Genomic DNA, 23,326 nt, shown 5'->3' on the forward strand with positions numbered 1-23,326 from the left:
GATGCGCGCAAGCAGCGTCGCGAAGCTCCCTGTGTGAACGCGGCCTTAGTGGTAACTCTACCCCTGCAGGCAGAGAAACGGTGTTCCTTAATCTAATGGCAGTGTTTAAAATGTCCCGCTTCACATGGGCCAATAGGAAGCCATGATGTCATCCGGTGCGGCTTCCTATTGACCAGAATTACCTGGACCGTTGAACACCGCGGAGATAGCGGCACCCACTACAGAGGCAAGTATCCCTGGGAGCTGCAGGTCCCCAGAGCTGAAATTAACACAGTTCAGCTCTGGAGACCCCCTACTTCAAGCCTGTAATGGAAAAAAAAAACACACACACACACGCTAACCTGTATTGTGCTTTTAGTACCCTTTACATCCATGTTGGATGGATCAGAGTAAATGAGAACTTCAGCATGATACCTTTTTTTATTTGGACTAACAATGAATAGTACAAGACAAGCTTTCAAGAGTTCTCCTCTCCTCCTCAGGTCAGGCAGTTCTGCTTTACAAAATGTTCCGTGTTGGATGGAGGAATTTCCCAAGCGTTTCAATGAAAGTCCCCCAAAACTATGCAGCTTACCACACACAAAAACGTTTATGTACAATTGGTACAGCTGGTCTTACAGGACACAAACACGGGTAGAGTTGGAGTTGCATGCAGTTGGAGGGTGCAGAGGGGCAGGTGCAGGGGGGCAGTTGGAGTGTGCAGGGGGGCAATTGGAGGGTGCAGGGGGGCAATTGGAGGGTGCAGAGGGGCAGTTGGAGAGTATGTAGCAACAAGTGAATTATGCAGCAGCCTTGTTGTTTGGGAAGCCCCTAGCTCCCCTTCATTATATACCTGTGAGTGTCACTCACCCCCAGTGACAGCCTGTGCAGCTCCTCTCCAGCGCATGTGCTGCCCACACCCGGAAGTGGCGGCACTCGACTCGCGTTCCCCTCTCACCCTTGTGTGTGACGTCACGGCGCCGCTCCTGCGCGGTTGACAGGACGCTGTGCGGCGTTGCTAGGTGACCGGCCCGCTTGCTTGGTTACCGGGGTTACCCCCCAGTGTCCCCGCGCTTTGTTGTCAGAGGCAGCAGCAGCGGCGGTGTGTCCCCGCGCGGTGTGTGTGTCCGAGCGCTGCCCGGGAGGGAACATGAAGCGCAAATGTATCTGCGAAATATGCACCTGCGGGTAAGAGCCCGACTAGGGGGGCATCAGCCGAATACAGAGGGGGGCACTGACCTCATTATACAGAGGGGGGCACTGACCTCATTATACAGAGGGGAGCACTGACCTCATTATACAGGACATGGGGCAGCAGCAGCACTGCACTTATACTGACGTATTAACATCTCAAACATTGCAAGCCAGATACAAGTGCAATTAAAATGCATAGTACTTAACTATATATATATATATATATATATATATATATATATATATATATATATATATATATATATATATAATGCATAGTAATTAACTATATATATATATATATATATATATATAAACTACATATACAAATATATATATTTATACAAAACGACACCTACACACACACACTATGTATGTATATATATGTATTATACTACGTATACAGATATATATTTATATAAAACCACACACACACACACACACTAATATATATATATATATATATATATATATATATATATATATATATAACATACTGGACACCTAACAAGCTCCTATTGAACCCCCAAAATGACCACAACATATATATAAGCATATGAGTGTCACAGAGGAGTGCTACTGAGCATGGCAATATATATTTTAAAACCAGACACAACATAAAACACAGACAAAGCTCGGTTTTTAGCACATCCAGTGAGACTCATACACGGTACAGTGCCTAAATATATACGTATAAATATCTAATAAGTAAAATGGTCTTTTAGTTTGACATTTTTGGCCAAAATTGTTGTAAGCCCCTGAGCCAACGCCAAGGCAGACCACATATCAGGGGTCCCTAACGCTAATATAAATTCTTAATAACCTGTGTAATAACAGGAAGAATGATTTATAGTAAATCTGTCAATATTAGTTGCAAAGTTCTGAGTCTGACTGAAGCTTTTATTGACAGATTTACTATAAATCATTCTTCCTGTTATTACACAGGTTATTAAGAATTATTAATATTAGCGTTAGGGACCCCTGATATGTGGTCTGCCTTGGCGTTGGCTCAGGGGCTTACAACAATTTTGGCCAAAAATGTCAAACTAAAAGACCATTTTACTTATTAGATATTTATACGTATATATTTAGGCACTGTACCGTGTATGAGTCTCACTGGATGTGCTAAAAACTGAGCTTTGTCTGTGTTTTATGTTCTGTCTCTGGTTTTAAAATATATATATAAATATATATATATATATATATATATATATATATATATATATATATATATATATATATATATATATATATATATATAATATGTTACCATCCAGACAAACAATAAGGTAGAGACAGCACTCAGAAGGTAAGTTTATCAAGGGTATAAAGGTCTCTCTATGGGTACGAAACATCGGTTCTGTGTGTTGTTTATGACAATATACAGTAGTTTTTTTGCAAACTCACCTTCTGAGTGCTGTCTCTATCGTTTGTCTGGATGGTAACGTATTATTTACATACCTTTAAGGTACTGGACCAGGCTATTTTTGGACTATTTTAAAGGAGTTCTGTCTCCTTTCTTTGCCATGTATATAAGTACTTCAGTATTCGGTGATACCTTTTTTATTTGGACTAACAATTTATGTCATAGGACAGCTTTCGAGAGGCCTCCTCTCTACGTCAGGGCACCTGAAGAAGAGAGGAGAACTCCCGAAAGCTTGTCCTATGACATAAATTGTTAGTCCAAATAAAAAGGTATCACCTAATACTGAAGTACTCGGTTATTCTGCACTATCGCAACTTGACTAACACGGCTATTTCCGTTTGATATATATTTATACAATATACACACACACACACTTTTCACCAATACACAATACACAAAGATACTTCACCAAAAGTAAATGACCAAGGAAGGAGACGCAGCACTACACGTAGCTGAAAAAAAGGGGTATTTAATCACACAGCACATAGGAATTTTTACAGACACCGTCCCTGACCAGATGAGCTTACAATCTATGTTTTATGTTTTGGTGCCTGAGTTACAGGGAGATAAAGTGACGTATCCAAGATCACAAGGAGCCGACACCGGCAATTCACAGACTCACAATGATTTGTGGGAACCTTTGTCACAGTCTAATAGGAACACAATATTTTCAGTTGTGTTGCAAGGAGTCCCCTTAATAGTTAGGTAGAGTTTATTAGTGTAGTGAATGGAGGAATCTACTTCTTTCAAAAACAGGTTTCTATTAATGTTTCTTTAAAAGTAGATACGCTCATTGGTGGAGTTAGAAAAAAATAAATAAAAGATTCCTTTATTTTATTCCAACTATGAAACCTGTTCCTCTTTGCAAGGTTTCACATCTGCTGGTTAGGGGGGAATGTTGATACTGTTAACAAAACTGTGTTAATGCAGAAAAATATTCCTCATGAAAAAAAATCTCTCAATCTTCAAGGGCACCCATTGTGATTGTGATAATTTAAAAGTATTACTCAAATTCAACACATTGTAAGCATCATTGGTGTGCAGAACAATACGTGTTGTATGACAATAGTGATGGATTCTTTATTTTTCTTTTGTAATTAGTATAATATGCAGAATATAATGAGCAAAACTGCATTTAAAAACGTAACAAAGCAAATACAAGGACTGCAATGTTTACTTTTCACTGTACACAAGACATATACGATATTTCAATTACCAAACTTTGTATATTTGTTTAGAGATATAAAAGGAAATGATATAGGGACCCATTAACAGCAATACTGCATTCCCCCTTTTTTTCTTATTATTTGTACATGTAAAGCATGTAGCAACGTATAATTCTACATTCTTACCTAAATTTGCAATCATTTGGTGCTCCTGTTATAAATCTGTAAAAATCCTGATTGTGTGCCTAATGAAATGGCCGCCTTCTAACTTTGCGCTGCTGTCTGTGAAATGCTGCAGCTGATATATAACATTACATTACTAAGTGTAACACATTATTGTTACAGCTTTCAGCACAATAGACAGTCTGCTCTTTGGAGCACAGCAACAGATCTGTTTGTGATACTTTCTTGCCAAAAGGGCAGAACTCAACAAGGTGTCAACAAGGTGTGTCAGAGCCTGTTTCAAAAGAGGAAGTGGATATGACTTTCTAAATGGTTGCTGTAGCAACCAAAGGATGATCAATCAGTACATTAAAAAAAAATGGCATTAGGCGTTAAAAAGAAAATGCAGTCAGTATTATCTAATACTACCGAACAGATTTATTTTAAAAAAAAACCATATAGGATTTTTTAAGTTTTTCTACTTTAAGAGGAGGATAAACGTAAAAATATATATATATTTAATTAGCTATCTCGCAGATCTTCATCTATTTATACAACTCATTTAGGTACTATAACAATCCAGAATATGTCTTCATACAAAAAAGTATTTTCTTCCGTTTTGTGAATGATAATTTTTCTAGGCCTGCAAATTCAGTCATCAAATTAACCAAATGCTCTAAATGGGGAACCAATTAATATTCTCTTAATTGTACATTTAATTAAATGTATTATTTTAAAAGACCAATAACAGACTTAAAATAGCCATCGTCAGCTTTTAGATCTAATGCACTGGGCCGATACATTGGATCTCTACCTGTGGCACTGGCAGCTGTTGATCATTATTTTATTATATTAATCTGATGGATTCCTATGGGATATCCTTACCAGGATAGAGCTCTGTAGCTGTATTTCTTTTATTTATTTTTTTAAAGAATTGGAAACCTGTTTACACCTTGGAAAATACAATGTTAATGCAACATCACCCTAGCTGAACCTTAAGTTATCTGATCAAGCAATACAATTATCAGGACTAAAGTATGGTAAGTAAGTGTTTAATAAACTAGAATCAGTATAGCTTCATTTGACATGAGAAGTCAAAGTTGTTGTCAATCCATGTAGCTCTAAAGAGGTCCAAGGTGTTGAGTAGTTGCCTTGGAGTGTTACCTGGGTGTGTCAATCATTTGCTGTACACATTGCAAAGAGTTACTAAGGGACATGTATACAAAGGGACTATTTTGTAATGAGATCTATTGACTTCCACTAGTTTTAATTAATTGCTTTCCAAAGCATGAATATTTAAGTATGATTGTTAAAGTAGTACAATTATAGCGCATATATATATATATTTAAGGCAACCATTTAAAACACAATGAGATAATCTGCACCATTTTTGTTGCATGTATTTATTTATATGCTGTATTTATTATGCGTTACATTTAAGGAATTGTTTTATTACTTCAATTAGTGTGTAGTTATCAATATCTGTAAAAATATTTCTTTGTCGATACTTGTTTCACCCCTCCAATGTCATAGGAGTCTGCAATGCATTGCAGATTGTTCTGGCAGCAAATGGTTTGATTCTGTGGCCCCCACAAACTAATCCTTGAATCCCATTTTCAAACCATTCTTTTTTTTTCTTTTGTAAACAATGGCCACAGCTCGATGTACATTTTTAAAATGACTGGAAATAATTTACAATCAATGTTTATTGTTTTAGCATATCTAATACATTAATCTATTCTGATAAGGAGTACCTTTAAAGCTGCAGTTCAAGCTCCCGTTTTTTTTTAGTTTTTTTTTTTTACTTCAATATCTTCATGTGGGCAATCTCTACTTACCTAAAGAACTGCATAGCTGCCGGTCAATTCGTTCTCCGTCTATTGATCGGCGAAGGCTTGGCGACATCTTTAAATATGGGGAATGTAAATGGTTGCTGTAGTAACAAGCATGGTTGTTAAAATAGAATACAAGAAAATTGGTCTTTCAAAGTTGTTGTTTTTTGAAACAGAAAATGCTAAAAGTATTTTTTCTTACTACAGAACTGATTTATTAAAAGAAAAAAAAACCACATGCAGGATATTGCTTGAACTGCAGCTTTAAATACCCTTTAAAGTTTACATGAATTTACTAGTTCAGTGGTAGAACAAATGTCATACCAAGACTGTCCATGAGAGGTCACCAGATTGGGTGCCTTCTAAAACAAAGAGACATTTGCTGTGCTGTTTATTCTATTCTAAGTTGTCTTATCAACAGGGTGTTTGTGTTGTGTTTACATGGGGTTCACCGCCCAAAAAATTTAATGGCGGATGCCAGGCAGTATAGTGGGTTCCTGAGCCTGTGTGCGGACCCCAAATTGTACCGCAGTGTTGGTGGTATAGCTGTCAATTACAGCAGCAGCGTACAAAGTCTTTCCACACAATGCTTTGCATCCACAGTGTCAAGTAGGGTTGTCAGGTTTCGAGTATTGAATCGTACTGTCCTGTATATGGACACTGTCCAGTACAAAATGAAGTTATACTGGCCATGTATGTGTCCGGTATTACCTCTCTGGACATACTTACCTGACCGGCTTGTGTGGCCGCCAGGGTTGCCACCTTCTACAGAAGGCCGAACCGGAGAATGTTTTTCTGAAATACCTTAAGTGGCGTGTCCCGGCATCTTCACAGTGCAACTCTTCTCAATATTGCCGCACGGCGACACGTGGCACCGCGTTGTCATGACAATGGGACGCTACGCGGCACAGCGTTACTTCTCGTAGCGCTCCGTTGTCATGGCAAAGGACACCACGTGACGCGGATACGTCACACAGCGTTCCCGTTGTCATGGCAACACTGCGCCATTTGACGCCGCGTGGCCATATTGAGAATAGTTTCAAGGTGAAGATGCCGGAGCATGCCGGGAGACGCCGCCCACCGCCCGCCCAGGGTTGCCGCCACCCAGTCTGATGAGGAGGTGATGATATTTAATAGGGTTTTGCGGGAACAAATATTTTGTAGCAGTGGGTGCAGGGTATAAAAAAAAGGTTGGTAACCGCTGGTCTATATGAACATGAACTCGCTCACATGCTGCGTGATGCAGACAGAATGCACACTGTAGAAAATACAATACAGATTATTCAAATTTTATATATTTAAGCTTTGAAAGAGTTACACCATCCAGCCTGTCCTCCATCTGTGGGTTATATAAACAGTTCGGTCCAAGGTGACATTATTTTATGGAGCCGTTCCACACACCAGACTTTTTTTTAATTTTTTTTTTACATAGGTGGGAAGCAGGGGTCCGCGGAGCTGAACCACATTAATGTCATCTGCGGGGACCCCCTGGTTTCCGAGATAGATGCCGGGAATGGTAGCGTCGTTACTTCCTGATTGTTTCAATAGGAAGCTTGGCCGGGTGACATTGTGGCTTCCTAATGAGCCGCGTTGTCGCAGGAGATTTAATACACCCGTTTTACCGGCACTACGTTTACAGGTCTGTATCTCGGGAACCTGGGGGACCCTGTAGCTGAAATTAATGTGTATCAGGTCCAGGGACCACCTGTATCCCACCTATCACCCCCCACCCCAAAAAATGAGTAAGGAGAACTGCTGCATTAACAATGATACTCAAGGAGGAAATATTGAGAACATTTAGGTCACTTTACATTTGCATGTATTACATTTTGATAAGTACATACGTGGTATATATTCAGTGGGTTGTAGATTGCCTCATTAAATATCAGCTTGTTATATAGGTTTCCCTAACTGCACGTTTTTGTTTTTTTTTCTACAGGCGCCACCATTGCCCCCATATGCCTACATCGCTTTCTGACAAAACCTGGGGGCCATGTGTTATTACGGAATATGTGGACAAGTACCCGCAGTATGATAATGTGCAACCCCGGCACAGCATGAAACCCAAGCATGAGTACAAAGGGCACGGTGGAAGAATGGAAGGAATAACCACCTTTAGGTAATGTGTTTGAACACTGAATTTATTCTGTGTGAAATGGCAAAATAACTATACCCACTTCCAGCACCTACCTCTTTCATAATCAGGAGTGCCATTCCTGCTTCGTTTTTAATTCAGCCAGTATTCTTTACAACTCCTTGATATAGCGCGAAACGCACTGGAGGATTTGTTTGTACCTCCATTTTAACTGCGGTTAAATAGAATTATATTTTTATTTTTGGACTCGTCACTTTTTGGTTGTGCACCATTTGTTTAAATCTTTCCAACCTTCTTTACAACTCTCCCTTAATTCAAATATTTTGCTCTTGCGGTCATGTAAGTTTGAAATTCAATAGTATTATAATATTTGAGCCCATTATTATCTCGTATCCAGTGAAGATGTTCTCATTTAAACGTTGGCGACTCTGCAACTTTATTGCCTCTTGTGGTTATTTCCGATGTTGCAGAAGGAGCTGTCCCTTCACAGTAATGGGTTCTCACTAGAGTAAAATAGTCAATATCGTGCACTAAAATCTAGTGCTCTTTAGTGAATAACCCTTCTGTGTGTCGCTACTCTGCAACCTGTCCTTTGTGAGCTACTTTTACAAGTTACCCAAGGTTAATAATAATAACTGTATTTCATATAGCGCTTTTCTGCCAGTGGGACTCAAGGTGCTTCACAATTACAGTATAGTGTGCAGTACGCAGCACATAGGAATGTTGCAGGCACAGGTCCCTGCCCCGTAGAGCTTACAATTTTTTGGTGCCTGAGACACAGGGAGATAAACTGACTCGCCCAGGGTCACAAGGAGCTGACACCGGGAATTGAACCAGGCTCCCAAACTTGTTATCCATGTTAGTGCCTCTACTCACAGAGCCATTTCCTCAGCCCAGAAAATCATTCTCCTTTTTTATCTTTATACTATTTACATTCATACTCAACACAAACCCATCTTCTGTGTGATGGAGAAGAGATCAGAATGGGACTGAAATCTTCTTTGCCGCGGCTTCACCGCATATTGAATAGGCACTTTGGCCATCTCATTCATTTTAATTATTCACGTCTTGCCGACTTGAAATACTTGTTTCCCCATTGCTGCATTTGTTGCCCACATTTTAGGTCAGACTACATTCCATATGATGTAATAACCCGCCCTGTACCTAGACACCAAGAATATCAACCAAAACCCGGTCAAATTGAGCTTGGAACCACCTACAATAGAGATTATAACCCTTATAAAATACAACCAGTGGTACCAGCACGGCCGGTGGATGGGCGAAAGATCAACACCGGAAAGTTCGATACAAATCCTACATATAAAGGTAAATGATCCACCAACCTTTAACCACAGATATAAATGTCCAGATATATCGTGTAAGTGAACCACACATTGGCTGAACCAGCTCACGTGACGCTGACGTCACGCGACTGCAGTTCGAAACACAAATCTACTTGTCGGTCCAAAATGTGGCAGCGTCGACGCGCTACAGCGCCGTCATGGGCACTTCTGATACTACCATAGGAACACAGGTAAAAGTCCCAATCGTGCGTGCACACATCGCGACGCCGGCACCCTGAGCGCAGCCTTCTTCAGGTAAAACAAGCACAGATATATGCTACAAAAATCGTATTCTCTGGTTTTCACCATGGTAGTGATCTTGTAATATTGTTTGTGTCGCCACTATATTATTTGACAAGTATTTAAAATAAACTGTTAACATAGTTTGTTTTGATATACTATTTACTTGTAGCAATTATTTATTTTAGCTTCTTTTTTCTTCTTTGGATTACATAACATTTTGCAAGGAAGCTACCAGCGCTAGTGTTACTTTATCAAATACACCATTAAAATGTGAGCATCGTTAAGACATGTAGAGGTGGAAGAATGATTTTTAACTCAGATAGGGAAAGAAAAGCAGCATTTGTAACAAAGAATAGATGAGTTCGAAGAACAGGATACAAAAGAAAGGCACATATATTCAACCGTTTTTTAAATAATATAAATCTGTTACTCATACTGACTATTTTTGTTTTATATCATTGTTTTTTTAAGATGACTACATACCATGGGGTATCCAAAAAAGAGAACTTGCTAAACAGGACCATTCTTATCAACCTCCAACAGTGAAGTTTGGAAATGCAACTACCTTTCAGGATGCTTATTTCCCAAAAGGGCTAGTGCCAAGGGAAAGTTGTAAGCCACCTGGTATAGCTAAGCTTAGTGAGATTCCCTTTGATGGTGTGACAAGCCATCGCATTTCTTACGTTCCTTATAATGTAGAACCAAGATTTGCCAGGCTGAAACAAGAATACAAGCCTAGCAGCCAACCGTTTGATGATCTTACCACCCATCGGCTCAATTTTAAGGGTACACTTGGAGAGCTGACAAAGAGCTTTAAACCCGCGCATGGCAAAATTGGTAGCGGCGCTCGCTTTGAGGGTAGTACTGAATTCCAAGATAGGTATCTGCCATGGTCACTGGGCCTACCCCATGTTCACAAATCACACGAGTATATTCCACCTACCACTCGCATGGAGCTAGACACTACAACTCATCTGGATTATGTTCCACATAAGCAGCTTCCAGTAGCCCCCATATTACCAGTGTCCCATGGAAGGAGAAGCAATATGCCATTCCAAGGAAACACAACAATGAAAGATGATTTTAGAGCCTGGGAAACGGGTCGGCCAGAAATGATTAGGAAAGAGCATCAAATTCCAAATCCTACTGGACCATTTGATGGATTAACTACATTCAAATCTCACTATTTACCCCACGAGGTAAATCTAACTCAAAGTTGTAAGCCTCCAAATATAGTACTCCACAGCTCTATTCCCTTTGAAGGTGGCACCTTGTACCGTGCAGATTATACACCCAAGAAGAACGAAATCTGTCCAGCAATCTATCCCTGTCCCCCTGGCTATGCCTTCGAAAATACTGATCAACGAGGCCACAAAATGTTTCGGAAGATTTTAACTCCTGAAATCAATGCGTTTTCTAAGATACATGAAAATAATCTCTCAAAGGCAATTGCTGTGATGTCTTAACTGAAATTGTAATTTTACTCAGAAGGATTAAAGAATGCAAAATACTTACAATAAAATACATTATAATAACATGAACTTTATATAGTGAAACTGCAGTTTTTCTGGGTTGATTGACCTAATAAACTATTTTGCCATTTTCATTATAACGCACTATATCATTTAAATTCTGTTGGAAACGTCCATACGTATTAAATAATGTAACAAGGAATTCTCAAGGGTACAATCTCTCATAACAGCATCATGTCGAAGGCTCTGGTTGCAGTAAAACAACCTGAGTGTGAATGTAGTGTAGTCATCCACCTATATATTAGGGAACAACAATATACAATATACAATAGATTGGTTTTATAGCAGTAAAAGAAAAACGCACAACACTGCTTTAATAACATGTGTTACATAGTCATGCTTGTGTGGCTTGGTAAATAGAATTATAGTAGGATATATATGTTCCATATGAAAAATAAATAAATAGGTGGTTTATCTGTTTCCAATACTCTAAATCAAATACAGGAATAATTTGGTTTTGTATTAATTACACCACTTATACATATATTCATAAAGACAGACTAAATAAAAAGGTATTATTCAACTTATATTGTATTTAATAAAGTATAGTGCTTTACAAAGCTCTACTTTCACGTACAGTATTGTCCTATCGTTGGTCTTCAGCATGTCAATGTTACATTATATTTCTTATCATTATAAGGACTATAACGTAACTCTTTAAAATGAATGATGACAATTCAAATGATAACTTCTAATATATGTGACAGAAAAATCACCCAATAGTTGCTTGATTAATGTAAATGATTTACAAATATGATGTGACAAAGAATCTAAAGTGTTTTCATCTCCATTTTGCTCTCTTTTCTGATTAAAAAGGAACCAATCTTATCTATTCTTTTCAAATGTGTTACATACAGTATCAAATATTATTGTGTAACAATGATTACATTCTACCTGTATGATCAAACATACATTTTCACTAATAAAATCATGATTAAGACAGTTGCTTATTTCCATTTTTAAAAGTAGCATTGCACTCAATAAAATCAATTTTGGGAAAGCTAACTATATATTTAGAACTACTAAGTGAAGAGCAAAATGACCCAGACATTGGCAGTTTACACTAAGACCTGTTCCTTGCCCAAGCGTGTAAGATAGGGGTGAGCAACTCCAGTCCTCAAGGGCCACCAACAAGTCAGGTTTTCAGGATATTCCTGCTTCAGTACAGGCGGCTCAATCAGTGGCTTAGTCTTCGATTGAGCCACCTGTGCTGAAGCTGTGACTGAGCCACCTGTACTGAAGCAGGGGTATCCTGAAAACCTGACCTGTTGGTAGCCCTTGAGGACTGGAGTTTCCCACCCCTGCTGTAGGAGGTTAGTTTGAGTGTCAGGATCATATGCTAGGAAATTGAGGACGTGGAACTGCAATCAACTAACCCAATGTAAATCCTTTTAACTAGGCCAACCACAACATGGCTCTTATTGCCTCCTCCTTCATGCAGCCCACAACAAATTACAAGTGACCACACAGATGCATAACACCAAACCTGTATTTTTACTACATGGAGAGATTCAAACTTTAAGGAAATGAATTCCTTTACTGCCAGAGGTGCCTTTGGTACATTATATGTAGTGATGTGTTCAAGGCTTCTCCACTGATGTTGGACAACGTGTTCAAAATGAAACGGAAAAACAGACATATGACGTTTGCCAGTTAAAACACCTCCCTGTAATACACTTACCGCAGCACGTTTCACTTTATTACTCTATCTAACTGAAAAGTATTAGTCGTACAAAAGTCAATTAATGAACAAAATGCTGGAGTATAACTGAAATTCTAAATACAGCCGGTCACAACATAATTACATTATAGGTAGGTAACAAACTTCAGGGATTTTATATGCTTTATTTTCATGCTCACGTGTTACAAATGACACAAATGTATGCCTGAAGGAGATAAGTTAGCACAATGTGTGGGAAGGAACTTGAAGGGAACAAAATCATTATTGTCTCAATAACTCAAGTATATTTTATTGCCAAAATACTGTAACTCTTTTCATGAAAGATAAAAACATTTTCGATTACTGCTTATGATCAGAATAATACGCTTTGCAGGAATGGCATATTATTGGTAACAATAACAAATTATAGCAATAGTGCTTCCATATTGCATGCATACTTGGCTAAAGACACATTTGTCATAGCAAGAAAGTGCTATAAGTTGTCATATTTTAATTTTTAAATACAAAGAGGAAGACAAATGAAATGTTTTGGTAATAAGAAAATATATGTCCCAAAATCTTTATTACACACTGTACAGAACAAAATATTGCACTTTAATCAGACCATAAATATGTACAAAAGTATTTTACAAACTTTATCTCTTAATTTATAAATCTCTAATAACAATCAAGACCCATTATTGATTAATGTTCTGGAATATTTGTATACAGTAGTGCTTGTTTAACATTCAGTGATGCAAACCATATGAAAGGCAGACTGTTTCTTCAAAAAGTGGTTTTTGTGAAATGATTTGGAGAGTGGTGTGTGAATGTCTAACATGTGGCGATGACATGTCTCAACTAGCTAGAGTTAAGGTCATGCAAAAGTTCTGTTATCCGACAATCTGGAAATGTAGGTTGGGTGAATGAATTGAGAGCTGAAGTAATTAAAGAACAAATCTTATTAGGAAGTCAATGTATGCAGGAATCTGGAGTAGAAGAGTTATCTAAAAACTAAATGGACTCTTGGCCCTCGGATCTGAGATACAGCTGAATCTTAATAGGGTCAAATAATATTATAGGGTATATTCCCTGATTGCAAGTGTTGATCAGGATTACTCTTTTTCTAAGTTAAATTACAAGTGTGTGGGCAGACTTTGGGAAGATAAACATTAGCCACACCACAAGGCAATGATACATTGATTCAAAAATATATATGAATACACTCACTTTTACACTTGTAATATTGGTTATAGGGTCTGATTGTGCAGCATAAGGCTAAGAACCGTATATATGACCGGGGACAACTTGTGATGTGCAATATTTTAGATTCTTCTTCTTTGCACTGCCCAACTACCAATAGGACACCATTTGCTTAATAAGCACAGATGAAAGATGATTCCAGCCTATATTTTTGGAGCCTAATTTATAGGATGAGCACCGGGTCCCTGCTGTGTACACCTCACTAACACGTAACTCACATTTTCAGTGTATGTAGAACCACCACTGTATTCTTTTTGACTAATCAAAACTTGAAATGTTTTATTAAATAAAATAAACAGGCTTGTTTTCTATGTATCTCTATTTCTTTTTTTTTTTGTGGGATACGGCAGAATTATTACTGTTGGCAATAAGCCTCACATGATATATATATATATTATTTTTATGCTAAATGTCCTCATTACATTACTGCTAAAATCCTTACAAATTTGCCACATTTGACTGTTAAGTGCTCACCAGTTTTGGAGATGTAGTGGCTTAACCATTTTGCTCTCAATTATGTAATGGTATTCTACCAAACAGGAGATGTTACATGAAAGCTAGGAGTCTAAGATCAACAAGGAAAGCAGATCCTGCCACCAATTATGTATTGTAAAGAAAGGTATTCATTAAGGGTATTACCACGTTCTAGAAGTCAAAATAATTAGCAACATCTACTCTGTGTCCCAGATAAAAACATCCAAAGGATTTGACAATACGATTCTGTCCCATTATCTGAACTTCAGTTTAATGTGAGTAATGCTACATTATTATTTTATATTGGATAAGGCATAGGTTTCCAAAATTACTTAGTTTTCCAAAATTACTTATTCAGAGATAAATTGTGTACGATTTGTTTCCTAAATCCATAAAAAAAAAAAGTTGGGTGAGACAAAGTGTCTAGTGCTGCATTCTGTGTAATTTGTGTTTGAGATTAGGTTTTAAAAAGTGGTATAAGTGTTATGCAGGTATGGAACTGTTAACATAGTTATACTTCTTATAAAGGTTTAATAGAATTGTTTTAAGGAAATGCTTCTTTCCATCAAATTAATTTCTGATGTAGCGTCTAACTTCACTTGTCCATTAATGGTTCTATCCGATGGCAATTCAACCTCTTCTGCATAACACAACAGAACTGTTGCTGCCCAATAGTTGTGTACAACCCCCTGGCGGTTTACAAAATTGATTTGATGAAGGGTACCATTAGGAAAAGCTAAAAACTAATTACAAAGTTAACCAAGAACCACAATGCTTTTCGAACTCCAATTTGACATAATCCAGGGCATGGTATTTGATCTGGTCCGGTCAACATACTTGGTGTTTGCTGATTGTGCTGTACACTCAATAACCGAGGACAGACTATATGAGCCAAGTGGTCCTTATTTACTTTAAATTTCTATGATTAGGAGTTTTCATTTAAAATGTCGTGTCTACAGGGGTTATTCGCTAAACAGTTTTTACAACACGCTGTTAGCCATTCAACTTAATGGCCTGTTTGCATACACTAAAAGTTACAGCTCTTTAATGAATAAGTGGGTGGCATTAAAACAAGGGTGGGCAACTCCAGTTCTTAAGGGCCACCAACAGGCCAGTTATTAGGGATATCCTGCTGGTGGCCACTGAGCCCTGGAGTTGGCCACCCCTATATTAAAATATAGTCTAGGCATCTAAGATAGGTTCAGTTTTCCTGAATACCACGAGAAATAGTTTGCATTAACCCCACCTAGTAATGTAGGTTTTTGGCAGCACTCAAGGGATTTCCATTGAATAGACCTCAAATTATTACACTTCCTAAATGTACAGACTTTATACAAATTCAAAGGATTCTTCTTATCTCTTCGCTTTTTACTGCAGAGCATGTTTTTCAGAAGAGTTAAGCTCCGTTACACGTTTCACAACACCTTTCTCTGTAGCGATCTATTAAGCATAACTTAAGATGTTTTACAAATGTACAGTAGTGAGTTGTATCCTTGCATTCTCCTTCTGAAAAATAAAAAATCTTATTAAAAACACAAAGATGATAAGACAACAAGTTGTATAACATAATACCATATTATATGAGTGTTTTGCTGTTGATACAGGTAAAGTTCTGCAATGGCAATAGGGGTTTTTTTTTTTTTAAAGCAACTTCTTAAGTGTCAATGATTGTAATAGCCGAATATTTGCATACTTCCGCAGGATGTGACATTGCAGTGTTGCCAGGTGGTGGATTTCCGTTTCCACGCGCAGTACTGGTCAGCCACGATTTTGTGGTTCTTCTTATGCACGCAGTCGACTCGCCGAGACTGAAAGCCATTCCCACAAGACGCAGTACAAGGCCGCCACGGGCCTGTCCTCCAATACACATCACACATCTCCGAGGAGCAGTTTCTTCTGGCCGCCGGCCTACGGACAATAACAAATACAATACATTTCCCTCTGGTTTCTTTGCGCACCTCGTTTCATGACATCACCCTCTAGAGTGTAAGCTCTCAGGATTACGGCCCTCATCACTTTCTGTAACTGCTTGCGCTTGTATGTCACTCTGTGTATGTAATTCATGTCACTCTGTACCCCTATTGTACCGCGCTGTGGAATATGTTGGCACTTTACAAATAAAGGATGATAATAATATTAAGGTATCAGAAAATACATATACATCTGATACAAACCATGAAGCTAAACATGGCAGCATAGATCTGAGCCGATATTACACATGCTCGGTCCCTACCCGTCTCAATGTCTTGTATAGCGCATACACAGAGGCAACTATGCGCTTTTTAGAAACTCCAAAAGATGGAGCGGAGAATCAATCAGGGGTTCATAAAGGCGATTTCAAAGAGCCAAGTCTCGAGCCGTGCTCTGAAAATGCGAGGGGCGTTGATGTTTCTGAAGGTTATGCAGAGGGCATTCCCTGGTGCTCAGTACCGAAGGGGAATGACCCGCTCGTCTAGTGTGTTTGAATTTGGGGACTCTTATAAGTTGATGGTTTGGGGATCGTAGGTTCTAGGTGGGGTCTGTGAAACGTACATTTTTTGGAGGGTTCGTGGGGCACCACCCGGTGTACCATAGCGTGGAGTTTAAACGTAGCGTCTTTTACAGAGGTATGAAATATACCGTAAGAAATGTACACTATGTGTTGCGTTTTAACAGCTGTGTTTAGTGCAGGGTTGTTAACATCTCACTCACAGGCCTGATATAAGTTGTTCTACATGCTTGAGACGTCTGAGAATAACGGTGTCAATCAATGTAGGCATAAAACAGTTTGGCATGTGGGCAAGGGACAAAAATACATGAGGTTGCCACTTATAACTTCATGGGCCGGGATTTTTAAGATTCATATATGTATATTACACAGCTGCGCTGCTTTAAATTAGAAACACAAGATGTGTCTGCCCTCACGGGTCTTTCAGTTCATCTGGGTTTCCTGGCTTATTATTGGAACTGTATCTGTACACTAGACATAATATAACATTAGGATAAATAAGGTACTTATAACATTATTACTGAATCCTGTACAGCAGGGGTTCTCAACTTCAGTCCTCAAAACCCCCCAAACAGCTCAGGTTTTCAGGGTATCCCAGCTTTACCACAGGTGGCTCAATGAGTCCCAGCTTCAGCACAGGTAGCTCATTCAGTCCCTGCTTCAGCACAGGTAGCTTATTCAGAGGCTCGGTCTTTGAGCCACCTGTGCTGAAGCCGGGACATCCTGATAACCTGATCTGTCAGGGGGGGAGGGGGAGGTTGAGGACTGGAGTTCAAAGAAACCCTGCTATAGAGCTTTGTGTCCAATTCATCACGCATACAATTTATTGAGAGATATAGGAATAAAATAGAATATATATATCACAGAATTTAGAAGCAGATCACAGATTTAATACAGAACATTTTCCATTGATTTTAATTAGTAGTGACAAGCGTGGTGCCATTTAACACAACTGGATTAGAGACCTCCACCTCCCCCCCTACCCCCCAAAATTACAATCAGAGGAGTTTAACATCAATGTCATGAAGGATTATATATAACATACATTGTTTGAAGGTGTGATCAGTCAACCACCCCCTCCTCCCCCATTCAAGTAAATAGGTGTTTTTGGCTGATCATATCTTGGACACTATAGAATTAGCCCCGCATGTTCTGTTAGCCAAAACTAATGTCATAGGCGTCAACAAAGATATTAAAGGGCTTATTCTACTGTATGTACTCAGAAGCGGCAGTTGACGTCAATGGGAGTTTCTGGATGAAAATACCCCGAACTGCCACTTAAAGTATATAGAATTACCCCTAAATGGTGGCAATGTCTCAAACAGTAAAAGTTAACTTGTAATAATGGGGTTTGGATGATCTCCACAGAACGTTACTTAATTAACTAGTCTGACAGCAAACACAATCTGAATTTTTTTTGGCTTAGCGATATCCTTCTATTATAAAGCTGTCAGGACCCTGTGTGTGACAGCACACCTGTAACCGGTTATTACCGTCTTATACCATTCTGCAGATTGTTGTAAATACCTTTTTTTCCGGTCACAATGGGTGTCTGGTAATGCCGTCCCATTACGCAGCTGGCACAGTATGTGCCGATGCTGTAAGCCCATTCCTGGACCAATGCATCGGTTAAAACACTAGAAGAGGGAAATAGATGTAGTTATGTTCAATGTCAGAATGAATACACAGACATGTCTTCCCTCATCTGACTCGTTCCAACGGGAGCGCGCATGCGTTTCGCGTTCGGGTGAACATTTAAAAGGCAAGTTGCGAGCCAGCCACATGAACTCCATTGTTGGGATGACGTGACGTCAAAGCGCTGAACCAGGAGTGGCCAACTCCAGTCCTCAAGGGCCACCAAAAGGTCAGGCTTGCAGGATATCCCTGCTTCAACACAGGTGGCTCAATCAATTGAGCCACCTGTGCTGAAGCTGGGACTGATTGAGTCACCTGTGCTGAAGCAGAGATATCCTTATCCTTATGGACGAAAAACAACATTTTAATATGATTTTTCTTTATTGTTTTATTAATATTTGTGTGGAATAACTCTGGGATCTAAATGCTTAGAATGTGTAAGCCTGCTAATGAACAAAAGTAACTAGCCAAGGAGTGAAACAGGTATGCAATGCTGATCACATACTGTACAGTATATATGTTCAAAACAGGCCCATTGTATGGAGAGATTGGTAAAGATTTTGGCAACATGGTTTCTGCAATGTGCCAACAAAAATGTACTGTACAGTATGTATGTATGTCAGTTAGCTGGCGCAGTATAGAAAAATGGAGCATAATTGTTTCATGGGGCAAAAAAAGAAACTTGAAGAGTGTGGCCAATCCCTATACACACACTTTATGGTAGTCATAAACACGCAGTCCAAAAAAAGTGCGTGTTCTATCACAATTCAGAAACACACTTTTATTAAAGGGGGATTTGGGTATGGTGAAGGGCTCATCTTAGGGTGCAGTGCTAGAGAAGGAGGAGTGGGGGGAGTTAGATTGTTCTGTTCCGGCTAGACAAGAGAAGGAGGATTTATAGACAGCAGCGAGTAGAGTTGCTCCCACCAATGCCATTAACACACCCATTTACTGTATACTGCTACCCCACAAAGGCAGCTATATTCTGGGGTTTTAGAAGATACATTTTCTGAGAAAGCTTTATCTTATACTACAAATACTTTATCACAGCAAGTTCTTCAAGGTTCCCACAGGCCTCCGTTGTCAATAAGACTGAGAAACAATTGCATTTACCGTTCTTTATAATCTATTACGTTCAGCAGACAGTGGCAATTTGAAGCCCCTTTACCTGTCCCCACGGCTGAGAACTCCACTCCGTGCAGGACTCCACTGGGCACGGCTTCCTAGCAGAAGGGCGGTCATCGTGCGCACAGGAGTGCAAAGGCAGCACTTGTCTACTCCCATCTGATTGTGTTTGCTGACAGGTGACTTGTCGCTGGTGGAAGCTGGTGCCGCAAGAGGTAGGACACTCGGACCATGGACCGGTTACCCATCTATATGTCCCAACAACAAAAAAATGCAACAGAGAAATAATGAAGTCTAAATGAACTTGGAAATTGTGTGTTAGATACCCTATCTTACAGAATGAACTTCAACTCCTTCAATGCTGGAAGAGATTCACCCCACTCAAACATGAAAAGAGTTAATGGGCGATCAAAAGGTCATCTAAGTGTTTGTTGAGCCAATTATTGCATTATGCTATCAGGTAAGAAGCATATAACGTGATGAAATGGTCTATTGATTGCAACAGACATGACCATTTTAATTCTAGAATAATTATCCTACAGTATGATCACGTACTGCTGTAGATCTCCAATTCATGAATCAAACTACAGTAGTAGCAAAATATACTACGGTGTCTAGTCACTTGAGAGGAAGTTCACGTGCAATAATGGCTATTGGGTTCTAGTGACTTTACCCCATTCCTCACCTTACTGGGCAGTCTTGTACGTTGCAGGGTTGAGAACTGACCATTAGTGGCTGAAGATGTCCACACAGTGAGTCATTCACTCGGTGTCCCTTGGCACTCACACAATGCTGCCCCCGGAAGTGGGTCCCCGTGTTTCCACACGCCGCAGAGCAATGGGTCCACTCCCCGTATTCCAATTTGTACGCTGTGGTATGAAATGAAGAATATAATGCCATCAGTTGTGACAATCAGACATTCAGCGATAGAACAAGGGCTATTTGTAACTAATGGGTGGAATCGTGCATTTCTTATTTATAATGTACGGAATCAAATCACCAAGGTTCCAACAGGTTGATGTGCGCAAGTTACAATGGGTTCTATCGCATTCTACTTTGACAATAAGTGTTTCCTAGCTTGGGAAGACGGCCTTCCAAGATATGATACTACGTATCGATTAGTTATAGCGGACGGTGGATGCCACTTTGCCACCGATGATGACACACAAAACATGTACATTACTGTATTTTCTGTACACGATAAACTCCAGCACTGAAGTTACACCATGTACTATTCCTTAGGGCTTATTTACTTGTATTCTCTTTATAATATGTGTCTGCGCGCTCCTATTTCCATATTGCAGTTCCCCTGCTCCTCCACTAGGACTGCTGTTGCTTCTGCAGGCTCTAACAAGGAACATTCCAATCTGAATCCTAATCCCCTGCACCTGTCCCCTGCCTTCAGCCTACCTATTTAAACCCTTCCTGTTTGTCAGTGCCTTTTCATACTAGTCTTACCTGCATCCAGCCCCCCTGCGTGTGACCCTATACTACTTTGCCTTGCTACCTGTCCTGCCGTTCCTGCTACAGGGATCTGTACCTCCAGTGGCATGCTCCTGACAATATGGTATCCTATAGGATTAAGAGGACAAAACCTCCTTCATATGGTTGAAGGCTTAAGAAATACCAACCTCAACCTGAATGGCAGAAAAGGCACAATATTCATAAATCATTTTGTCACTGTGTCACGTGATTCATGGAGAACAGTCTAACGCTGAGCATCCCCTACTATTACAGCCTTTGTATTTAGTCACTGAACACCCCATGAATATATTTCCACCTCTTTGTTTGACACTTGGTTAAAGATGGAGGACTCCGTCATATTGACAGATTTTTTTATGTGATCACAGAAAGACCGATTTCTTTTTTGCAATCACCAGCATTAAGGGACAGTTACCAGACTCGTTACTGTAACACATCATGGACTCCGTCATACACTGTTTTCCCGTATTTTCTTTCCTTGACATTTTTTGGGGTTCATTTTCACCAAGTCTTCTGGCGTTTTAAAATTCACTTGACTCGCTTTCAACGTAATTGGGCAAAAACTTGTATATCGGGGGCAGCCAACTCCAGTCCTCAAGGGCCACCAACAGGTCAGGTTTACACGATGTCCCTGCTTAGCACAGGTTGCTCATTCTGTCCCAGCTTCAGCACAAGTGGCTCATTCAGTTCCAGCTTCAGCAGAGGTTGCTCAATCAGTGGCTCAGTGTTCGACCGATTGTGCCATCTGTGCTGAAGCAGGGATATCCTGAAAACCTGGCCGGCTGGTAGCCCTTGAGGACTGGAGTTAGCCACCCCTGATACATTTTAAGGGCTTCATTCCAAGGCAGGACGTCTGTCCCCATTCTGAGCAAATGATGTAAACGTTCAGGTAACAACACAAAATACGCTCAATGTCAGACAGTCTCGGAGAATCGAAAAAATACCATACAGCGGCTGATTGTGTGGCATTAATTAGGGGGCTGGAATCACATAATGTAGGGGTCATATCACAGTCAATGAAGTGGTTCAAATCCCTAGTGCCCAGCTCCTGACCTTGGTTTAAGTAATTTTATCTCAAACACCATCAATGTGATTGTATGTTCTCGAGGGCAGTAATTGAACATGCCTGTAACATATCAGACCCCGTCAGTGCAACATACAAATAAATGATGGTAGTTGTGCCAAAAAGACGCATGCTGAACGCAGTTAATAAAAGCTAACCTTGCAGAGTGACATTCACCCACGCAGACATTGTTCTTGAATGATTTGAAATCCAACACCTGTACTCTCCAGCAAACTGCTCGGACAGAGGATTTATTTCCAACACGCGCCCTGAAACCAAAACTCTGTATTTGAAACCCTTTATTTCTTCAATCGGCTGTTTTCTTAGGAACCAGTGGGTGGGCGTCCGGTGGCTGCTTTGCACTGGGCAACCTGCGAAAATATCATTGTGATACTTTAGTAACGCGTCGTATGGGATATTTACAATGTTTAAACCTTTTCAAACCTTTTCAAACTACTCTTCGATTGTAAGCTCTTCGGGGCAGGGATTTCCTTTCCTATTGTCTGATTTTGCTGCACTTATTGTATAATTATAATTCCCTGTACTGTATTCTTTGTGAAGCGCTGAGTACACTTTTGGCGCTATATAAATAAAGACATACAATACATACAATACAATACAATAATAATGACAGATTGGGTCACATATTAGAAAGATAAAATCGTGCTTAACTACTGTATTCCACGTATCTATCTACAGTATGTATGTACGTATGTATCTAACTATCTATGTATGTATCTAACTATCTATGTATGTACGTATGTATGTATGTACCATCTATCTATGTATGTATCTAACTATCTACGTATTCATTCATCTATGTATGTATGTGTACGTAGGTACCTTGTATCTATCTATCCATTCATCTATTTATGTATGTATGTACCGTGTATCTATCTATTTATATTGTATATATATATATATATATATATATATACACTGTATGTATCTATATCTATCTACTGTATCTGTATCTATCTACTATATGTACAGTATGTTTCTGTATCTCTCTGTCTATGTATCTGGTTGACAATTAACAAACACACAATTCCTGCAAACTCTAACCCCAGCACCCACTGCACGCAATATATGTGTGTGTATGTGTGTGTGTGTGTGTGTGTGTATGTGTGTGTGTGTGTGTGTGTGTCAAAAGGACTGCTACTG

The 23,326-nt window shown here is 39.5% G+C and overlaps 3 protein-coding genes across 5 annotated transcripts in view; 1 reads left to right on the forward strand and 2 right to left on the reverse strand.

The window, feature by feature from the left end:
• Window positions 1-962, reverse strand: part of EFL1 (elongation factor like GTPase 1) — a 117,772-nt gene extending 116,810 nt beyond the window's left edge. For 2 of the 3 annotated variants that reach the window (XR_012788898.1, XM_075575552.1), the window contains exon 1: window positions 850-962. The gene's annotated coding sequence lies outside the window, so the exon portion shown is untranslated. Of the gene's footprint in view, window positions 1-832 lie in introns of all 3 variants that reach the window. The other variant, XM_075575553.1, reaches the window with a different exon arrangement.
• A 36-nt stretch (window positions 963-998) lies between these two features.
• Window positions 999-11,917, forward strand: SAXO2 (stabilizer of axonemal microtubules 2). The gene is made up of 4 exons (XM_075575554.1): window positions 999-1,167; window positions 7,699-7,878; window positions 8,978-9,180; window positions 9,912-11,917. Exons 1-4 carry the CDS (start codon window positions 1,130-1,132, stop codon window positions 10,904-10,906), a joined length of 1,416 nt encoding a protein of 471 aa, XP_075431669.1. The 5' UTR covers window positions 999-1,129; the 3' UTR covers window positions 10,907-11,917.
• Window positions 11,918-12,914: 997 nt separating this feature from the next.
• The window catches only part of ADAMTSL3 (ADAMTS like 3), a 257,600-nt gene continuing 247,188 nt past the window's right edge, over window positions 12,915-23,326 (reverse strand). Inside the window, exons 26-31 of the mRNA XM_075575555.1 lie at window positions 22,321-22,533; window positions 20,303-20,486; window positions 19,661-19,865; window positions 18,385-18,494; window positions 16,063-16,277; window positions 12,915-15,875 (exon numbers count right to left, since the gene is read on the reverse strand). Of these exons, the coding sequence (XP_075431670.1) occupies window positions 15,766-15,875; window positions 16,063-16,277; window positions 18,385-18,494; window positions 19,661-19,865; window positions 20,303-20,486; window positions 22,321-22,533 (1,037 nt within the window). The 3' untranslated portion in view covers window positions 12,915-15,765. The remainder of the gene's footprint in view (window positions 15,876-16,062; window positions 16,278-18,384; window positions 18,495-19,660; window positions 19,866-20,302; window positions 20,487-22,320; window positions 22,534-23,326) is intronic.

Source organism: Ascaphus truei, chromosome 18 (assembly GCF_040206685.1).
Source record: "Ascaphus truei isolate aAscTru1 chromosome 18, aAscTru1.hap1, whole genome shotgun sequence".
Lineage (NCBI taxonomy): Eukaryota > Metazoa > Chordata > Amphibia > Anura > Ascaphidae > Ascaphus > Ascaphus truei.

Coding starts and splice junctions, on each gene's coding strand:
- SAXO2 (XM_075575554.1), top strand. CDS start 1,130: ATGAAGCGCAAATGTATCTGCGAAATATGCACCTGCGG. Junction 1,168..7,698: donor TGCGAAATATGCACCTGCGG/GTAAGAGCCCGA, acceptor TTTTTTCTACAG/GCGCCACCATTGCCCCCATA. Junction 7,879..8,977: donor GAAGGAATAACCACCTTTAG/GTAATGTGTTTG, acceptor CCCACATTTTAG/GTCAGACTACATTCCATATG.